General features: G+C 41.7%; 1 protein-coding gene across 4 annotated transcripts in view; it reads right to left on the bottom strand.

Annotated features, from left to right (window-relative positions):
• Positions 1-306: 306 nt before the first annotated feature.
• Positions 307-8,271, bottom strand: part of LOC123981537 (cilia- and flagella-associated protein 44) — a 26,889-nt gene continuing 18,924 nt past the window's right edge. For 3 of the 4 annotated variants that reach the window (XM_046066419.1, XM_046066421.1, XM_046066422.1), the window contains 8 exons: positions 6,436-6,631; positions 6,212-6,331; positions 4,893-5,023; positions 4,677-4,793; positions 3,220-3,421; positions 2,957-3,117; positions 2,633-2,767; positions 307-703 (listed from right to left, as the gene is read on the bottom strand). In XM_046066419.1, coding sequence (XP_045922375.1) covers positions 419-703; positions 2,633-2,767; positions 2,957-3,117; positions 3,220-3,421; positions 4,677-4,793; positions 4,893-5,023; positions 6,212-6,331; positions 6,436-6,631 — 1,347 coding nt within the window. In that variant the 3' untranslated portion in view covers positions 307-418. The remainder of the gene's footprint in view (positions 704-2,632; positions 2,768-2,956; positions 3,118-3,219; positions 3,422-4,676; positions 4,794-4,892; positions 5,024-6,211; positions 6,332-6,435; positions 6,632-8,271) is intronic. The other variant, XM_046066420.1, reaches the window with a different exon arrangement.

Genomic DNA, 8,271 nt, shown 5'->3' with positions numbered 1-8,271 from the left:
TATTTAGAATCCTGGGTCTAGAGTTGGTTTCTTGAGATTGCAAGACAATTAACGAAAACCAAGAAAAGAGATCCTGTTACTCTACTTTAAGCATGCCTACTTTTGTTACCTGTTTCTTTTCAAGATCGATTTTAAAAATGTATTAATTAGCTGAGGGTGGTGCGAGAGGAACAGTCATGGGGGTCAAAATATCAAAAGGTTTCACACTCCAAAGACCAGTAGACAGCTTTCAGTAAAGACAAAATCAAGCACCCTCATTATTTAACACTTGGAATTGTGAATAAACAAAGTAGTCAACAAACTGAATCAGTATTAGTAGTATTTTTTAATCTTAAGAATAAAATTTCATAAGAAAGGGCTATTTGTGAGCAGAGTTATTTCACTATAGAGAAATGGTGTACGTGTTTTCTGGCCTCAGTTAAGTAGCTCCCTGTCTGCTGGGTGAGTTTTGTACTTTCAGCTGTTTGGACGAACGCCCTTGTCCTTGTTTGCTGGTGTAGGAGTGGTTTCTGGGGGTGGGCATGGGGGCGAGAGGGGGCAGCTGGGCCTGGCAAGGGGGCAGGACGCGGCCTCCTTTACGAGACAGGAGGCCAATCTCTCTCCTGAGGACCTCGGCCTGCTGTGATTGTGTTTTCACCAGCTCCCGGAGCCTCACAATCTCCTCCTGGTCCACACGTCTCCTGTAATCCTTGAACTGTCGGCCCTGGACACACACAGATATTAATAAAGGCATGCAGCGTGCAAATGGACAGATGGAAAGTGTTTTGATATTTCTTTTTCAAATAAACATTTTTGAAATAAACAGTAATTACTTTTTTAAGCATATGTGTGTTTAAAATGCACAGTAATGTGTAGTTTATAAAATATAGGCTAAATAATTATGTTTGAGTGCCTGAATGAAATTAGCTTCCTGCTCATCCACTGATCTCTTCTGGGGCGCTACAAAGATCGCCCAGGCAGTACAACAGGGCAGCCAATAACTGACACAAGATCTGCCTGTAGCAACATAAATTAAGCCAATCAGTTTCCTCGAATCTGATGCCTGAAGGGTTCGCCCTAAGGTGAGTCAGTCGGTGGTAGAGGGACACGTGACATTGTTGACAATGATGAATGCAGAACCCAAGACACAGGCTTTCAGCCCTGGCTAGCTGGATGCAATCATGTAAATGCCGTATTTTGCTTAAAACAGTGGGGACGACGATACAACATGGACTGTTACAGGAGTAAATGACATAAAACATTTAGCAGAGAAGATTAAGAAACATGAGTGTACGAGGGCACATATGGATAATACGGTGTTAGATAATATCGCTACACAGCTGGACGAAGGCCAAAGGATTGGGGTGAGGAGACAACGAAGAGATGGATAAGAACAGGCACGTCTTATCAAAGATAATTGACTGTGTTAAATTCTGCGGGGCCTTTGAGAAGGCTTTTAATATTGGCATTAAATCATTTCTGACTATTTCACAGAGCACTGGTATCCTGCAGTTTGTGTAAAATTGTATTGGGACGGTTACTGAAACTGACTGGACATGGTACAGCCCCACCTAAAATATTTTTCACCAGCCGCCACTGTGTGTGTGTGTATATATATATATATACACACACAGACACACACACATACTAGGGCTGACCCCGAATAGTCGAAGATTCGATGCTTCGATGGGCGTGACTGATGATGAGCCTGATTCGACTGTCAATCTTACAGTAAGGATCGGGCCATTTTGGCATGGGGTGCTCAACGTCTTTCAATAAATGTTTTTTAGGTGCATGAATAAATCCAAAATTGTAACCCTAACCCTGGGTCAGTGCGCATGTGTAAGCGTAGCGTGTAGGTAGTGGCAGAAGAAGAACACTTGCTGAAGAGACCGAGCCCCAGCTTCACTGGTGTTGTGCCGAGTTTTCGCACCTCGTGGGACTTTCAGATAATGTTGATGAACCACACAAAGAATATTTTCTTTGTGCTACTTGAAATAGACCCGCGAGGAACCGCAACGTGCATGCAGTTGTCAGCAGCAGGGAATGCACGCACCTCTGCACAAGACCGGTGAATGGCAGGCGAGAGTGAGAGAGAAAAGGGTCTTCAAAAAGCCTGCAGCCCTGAAGCTTCTCAAGATTAAAGCGGAGCCACCATGTGTTATCCCGCCCCTCCCAGCTCACAATCGCCGTGCACAAAAACACACATGATTCGACTATCAGACTTTAGGCAGGATGACGATTCTGATTCGACTACACACATTTTTTGGACTGGTTTCGTGTAAGCGATCTTATGAGCATCACAGTGTGCTACCTGCCCAGCACCAAACTAAGAACTAAGAGGAGAGTCAACATTGGACATTCATCAGGTGGACACAAACACAACTCAAGTGGACAACGCTTACAATGAAGTAGTTATTGGCAGTGAAATTCTTAATTCTCAAGCTCCCGCCAACAAAACTCAAAAAACATGTATAAAGTGCACGGTCTATATACTGTAAAAGTTGCTATATACAGTATTCACTGTGACGGTTATACAAAATGTTAACACCTATTAAAAAATATAAATTACCATCCATGTGCAAATATTAACATTGTAGATCCCAGCTTTGATTAAAATTACACAAAAATATATTTAATGCAACGAAATTACCATTTTCTTCTGCCTGGCGCTGAGTTTTTGCTCCAGTTCTTTCTTCTGGTCAAGGAGGATCGTCATGCTGAGGAGACGCTCCGTGTTACACCTGGTCACCTCCATCAGAGCCTGACGCGCCTCTTGTACCTTCGCCTGAATATCACACACACAACCACAAATCCCAAAAAAGATCAATACTTACTTATTTCCATTCTAAGATGTTTCTAAAAAAAGACACTTACGTTTTAAAAGGATCACAACAAAACAACACAGAGATACAGATATCTCACAACTGCCAAAGTACACACACACACACACACACACACACACAGGTCAGCGTACATCCCACTGTTTGATTTCCCTGGCGTATGCAGCTTCTCGGAGTAGTTTTTCCTGTTTGAGCTCCTCCAGCGTCCTGTTCCCCGACAGCGTCTGCAGAGCCTCCAGATCCACCAGCCTCCCAAACTTCATCATCATCAGCTGGTTGCACTGCTTCTCCAGTACTACACACATACAGACACACAATCAACACACATTTAAATATAAAAGAATGTCACGTTCTTGAGCTCGAGCTCTTCTAGGGTGTTGTAGTGTGCGGGTCTCACCCTGGATTTTGCTGTCCATGTCCTTGCGGTCATGGATGAGCCTGACGTGCTGCTGGCGGGCCTGATAGTACAGGTCTCTCTGCTCATTCTTCTCCGCCTGCAACTGTTTGATACGCTCCTGCAGCCTGCTCAGCTCCGTCCTGTCCAGCACCAATGCTGGACTCAGGTCAGACGGCACCGAGCCGTTAGTGATAAATTCAATCTGGAGAAGGTGGAAGGAAGCCAACGAGACAGAGAGTAATTGCAGGAGATAATACAATGAGGAAACTGAAGTACCAAATCAACTCAAAACCAGAGTTTCACAAAAGGCTTTTGCAGGAGACAGAGGTGAATTGGTATGTAGGTTGAAGGCTGCCAATATTAAAATAATGTAATCAAATCAAAGTGTTTATTTGTTCTCAGTTTTATTCCAATTAAAATTTCCACTGTCATGATGGAATATGCATAACTACTTCCACTGAAACTGCAGAAATTCACTGAACTAAAATCTTTGGTTTTTAGGTTGTTTGTCTGACAAATCAAGCAATTTAAATATTTGTGTATATTGTGATGCGCTTTTCTTTATTCTTTTCTGAAACAACTAATCTTTTAAAAGTGGGGTATGCGATCAAATCCACATCTTTTTATCAAATTCACTATCTCCTGAAAAAAGAAAAAATCTGATGTTTGTAAATAGCTCTGGCTCTGTAAGTAGAAAACAAACAAAGTGGCTCGTACCAAGCAACTACAAACTATTTAAGCCATTCCAGCCATGATCTTAGTTCACCAAGACATGCTGCTGTTGTGATGTTAGCTACAGCAGCAGGAGAGTTGTGAGTATCGCTGTCTGGAGCTGGTGTGTTGCTCTGAGACTGTCTCGTCCTCTCTGCATGTTAGCTTAGCAGCAGCTACAGTTTGCTAGCCCACGACTTAGCTAATGTTAGCTATTTAACTTGCTCTGTCATTGTTCGCTATATATATAATGTTGGATTTCTCCTGAATCGCATACCCCACCTTTAAGTGAGAAAATAATCAACAGATTAATTCATAATGGAATGGAACTGTCAGTTGAAAAGTTGCCATGTATAATAAAAAATTAAATCTTATAGCCATTTTCATAACGACAGGATTCTCTCAGACAATTGAAATCTTGGGTATTTGGCACCAATCATAAGACACAATCTCACTGCTCTGGTTTCCGGCCAGGGTTGCATGTCTACCTACTAGAAGAAAATTTGAACGTGTTTTGCTGGAGATGTGCTTGATAATAAAGGCAGGGTTGTCTGGTTGCAAGTTCTACCTGTCCATGGTTTCTTTGGACTTGTTTTTGTCTGGCTGAAGCTTTTAAATGTCTGTGATATCATGGAGAATAATACCATCAAATAAAATATTTAGGGTTTTACTAACAGCTTGAATTTGTTTTGTGTTCACTCAGTTGTTTTGCCATCAGTGAACCTCCACAGTTTTTGAATGTTTACCTGGTTCAGTCGGAGAGGAACCACCACATCCAGTTCGTTCATTTTCTGCTGTTTCTCCCTGTTGACTAACTCCAAGTCGTCCTCAACTGCCTTCCGAATAACCTTCACCGATTTCCTCTGCAGAGCCCAGCAAAACACACAAACATTAGGATGTGAGTGACAAAACGCGCACATGCTAATGGAAACATGTCCGAAAGATGCAAAGCAGAGTATGACCTTCTTGACGAGGGTGTCACACTCCTTCTTCAGAGCTTCAGCACTCTTCTTCTCCTCCGCCAGCAGTTCCTCCAGGTCCAGCCGACGCTCACGAAGCTGCAGTGTGTTCTCAAACAACACGGGATCGCAGCCTGAGACACACAAACACAAACACACCGTGGTGTGTTTTTCATCTCCCTTTCCTCTTCCATATAAACTCACCAGCGATGTGATATTATTGGCTAGTTGCAACAGGCCTTAGATTCCTTATACATGAGGTCCCAGGGTGGATTAAATTATATTCAGTTTATTCAGCTCAGGTAGGGTCCAGATGTAATGCCAAAAAGGACATGCATCATGTTATTTAGGTCTGTTCAGATGGACCGGGTTTTGGATCGGGTCTAATTGTCTTTTCAGAAAAATTATGTGCCAGTACTGCTTAGCCACAGATCGCAAATAGTGGCACTGTCACTTTTCACAAAGAAAATTTTGCAGACACATTGGGGATCCCTGCAAGATTTGTTTTTCAGAATTAACACGAGAGGAAGTTATCTCATATTGTACATGTGATGTCAGGTTCCACATGTCTGTTTCGACCAACTTGGAGAAAACTAGTCAAGTTTGAGGACAACACCACCATTATCAGCCAGATTACAATGTGACATATCAGGAGGAAACTGACAATCTCGCAGAGTGGTGCACAGAGAACAACCTACTGCTCAACGAGCTGATTGCTGATTTCAGGAAACAGGAGATAAAGAGACACACTCCTGTTTACGTCAGTGGAGCTGAGGTGGAGCAGGTGAACAGTTTCAGGTTTCTGGGAATCAACACAGAGAACCTGACATGGTCATTTCACATCTTCATGCCGGTGAAGAAAGCTCAGAAAGAAAAAACAATCTACTGAGAATCAGTGATCAGGAACAGTCTGTTCCAGTCTGGTTCAGCTGGTGTTGACAGTTGGCTGAGAAAATCTTGTTGTGTGTGATATGTAGAGATTCTATTCTGAAGTCTTCAAGTCCAGACGCTGTCAGTTGTCCTTATAATTTCAGTCATCAACCTTTTTAATGGAAAAGTTTATGCTCCTTTCTGTGAAAGTTGGTGGAAACATTCTTTATGTGTCGATTTTCTAGTCTTTGTAGGTGTCAGATAGCCTTCAGGTTTGTCCTCATCTTAAGGGGGTTATGACTTACAGAGTGGACGAAACGACTTCAGCTCAGTTTATGGTAAAAAGATGCAGCGCAAACAGGTCGCTGACTGCAACACTGGTAAGAATGAGACGTTTCTACTTTGCTGTGAAAAAGTAAAGGCATTTGAATATTTTCTCCACCAATACTGACCTGGAGGGCAAACATTAGTGTCCAGAGCAGGTCCTCCCTCCTCCGTGCTGCTGTCATAATCATCATCATCATCATCCCAGTCATCATCTTCATCAGAGTCTTCATCACTGTCCTCTTCTTCTGCAAACACACATTTGGCTCATAAAGGACACGTGGACAAATTGACACACACAGTATCACACAACACACTTGTTACATTATCCACTTGTGTTCCTTCCTCTTACCTTCACTTCCCGTCTGCTCTTTCTTCTTAACACGTTTGATCTTCTTCTTGAAGACTTTTGTCAGGAACTCTTCAAACTTGTTCTCTTCGCCAAGCGAGGCGTGGAAGGCGGCAATCAGAGCCCTCTCTCTCTCCTGCAGCTTGGCTATGTCTCCCAGCTTCAGATCCAGCTGTTCATTACACTCCTCCAGCTTACTCTGTCGGGAAGGAGAGGGGAGGATGTAACGAAGAAGTACATGAGGTTATATTCACAGTGATATGAAAAGGGGAATCACTTGTGTTACCGTGTCTACACAGCAGCAGCCTAAGTGCTCCATCTGTGTAGAACAGCTGGTTCTGTCAGATGTGTGAGGGAAAAACGCGGTCAAAACACCGCCTGTGTAGATATGCCCTTAGTGTCCACGGTCTATTCTCAGGCCTGCAGCCTGTTGCACCAACTGTGTATAAGTTCAAACTTAGCCTAGGTATAACAACGTAAATTATTATTATTATTTTTAAAGATTAGTTTTTGTGGGTTGTTATTTATTTGATAGGAATAATTTAAGAGGGACAAGAAATGTGGGCTGTAAATTATGACTAAATTGTGGTTTTTGCATTACTGAAATAAAAGCGGTCAAAGATAAGTTACAACATAACTCTAAGTAACATCTTTATAGTAACACAAGTGCCGTTTTTCTGCCCCGCAGCCTAATTTTTTATTAACTGCATGGCATTTTACAACACAGTAATCCAGTACAGACCAAATTAATTGATATGATATTTCAACATTGATCTAACGTACTAAAATGTGCTACAACGCTAAGTGGCTCATGCTAGCCAGAAAGCTAATGGGCACTGTCACCATGTCGATGGAAGCAATTTTAGCAGCTGATTTAGTTACAAACTAATTAGTAGTTTCTAGAGTTGACTTTATAACTTAGGAGATAATTTAGCTGATACATAGCTGCTGTAACCCAGTGCTATTAATCAAGTTTAAAATCAAACAGTGTGTGTGACTTATCAAGTCATTCCCTTACAGAAACACATTCAAATGAATTCTATCTAAAGCGACTGTGCTGTTTTCACTATTGTCAGTTACAGTATTGTTGACTTGCAATTCAGTGTAAACTAAATCCTGATTTGAAAATCTTCACTACATTGGCATTCAGCAATAAGAGTTAAATAATGGGTAGAATATTTATGTGACTATAACAACTTTCAAATGTAATTTTGACTGTTTGATGGCAAAAGTTTTTGTTTGTAGACAAATGAGACAGTCCTAGTGAGGATCGGTGAGCCTATGTGTTTATTTTAGCTGTCTGCCACTTTGATATTACAACTGGGAGGCCCCACTTAATACAACAAATTTCTGCTAAATGTACTTAAAGTATCAAAAGTAAAAGGACTTATTCCTGAAAAATGTCCCTTGTGACTGATTATTATCATAGAATATATTATTGGATCATTAAAACTGATGCACCATAAGTAACATTTAGGTGGAGCTAGTTTTAAATATGTGATGTACAGTTAGCTAGTTTTGTCCAGTGGTTCCTGACCTGGGGTTTAGGCCCCTCCACATTGTCACATTATAAATCTGGGGGATCGTCAGATGATTGATGGGGGAGGAAAGAAGACAAAACTGCTGTCTGGTCAGGTAGATACATTTCTTTAGATTATTTTCTCTAATCTTAGCTTAGTGACGTCTTTGGGCCTTGAACAGTTTAAAGTCAGTGGAACTGCTAACAACTTATAGATACCTGCAATGTGACTAGGGGCCAAGTAGACACAACTTTTGTCTAAGGGACCACAAGCCAAAGAGGCTGGGAACCACTAGTTAGATCTGATATTGCACTGTATT

The sequence above is a fragment of the Micropterus dolomieu genome, linkage group LG13 (assembly GCF_021292245.1).
Source record: "Micropterus dolomieu isolate WLL.071019.BEF.003 ecotype Adirondacks linkage group LG13, ASM2129224v1, whole genome shotgun sequence".
Lineage (NCBI taxonomy): Eukaryota > Metazoa > Chordata > Actinopteri > Centrarchiformes > Centrarchidae > Micropterus > Micropterus dolomieu.
This window is presented reverse-complemented; position numbering and strand designations above follow the sequence as displayed.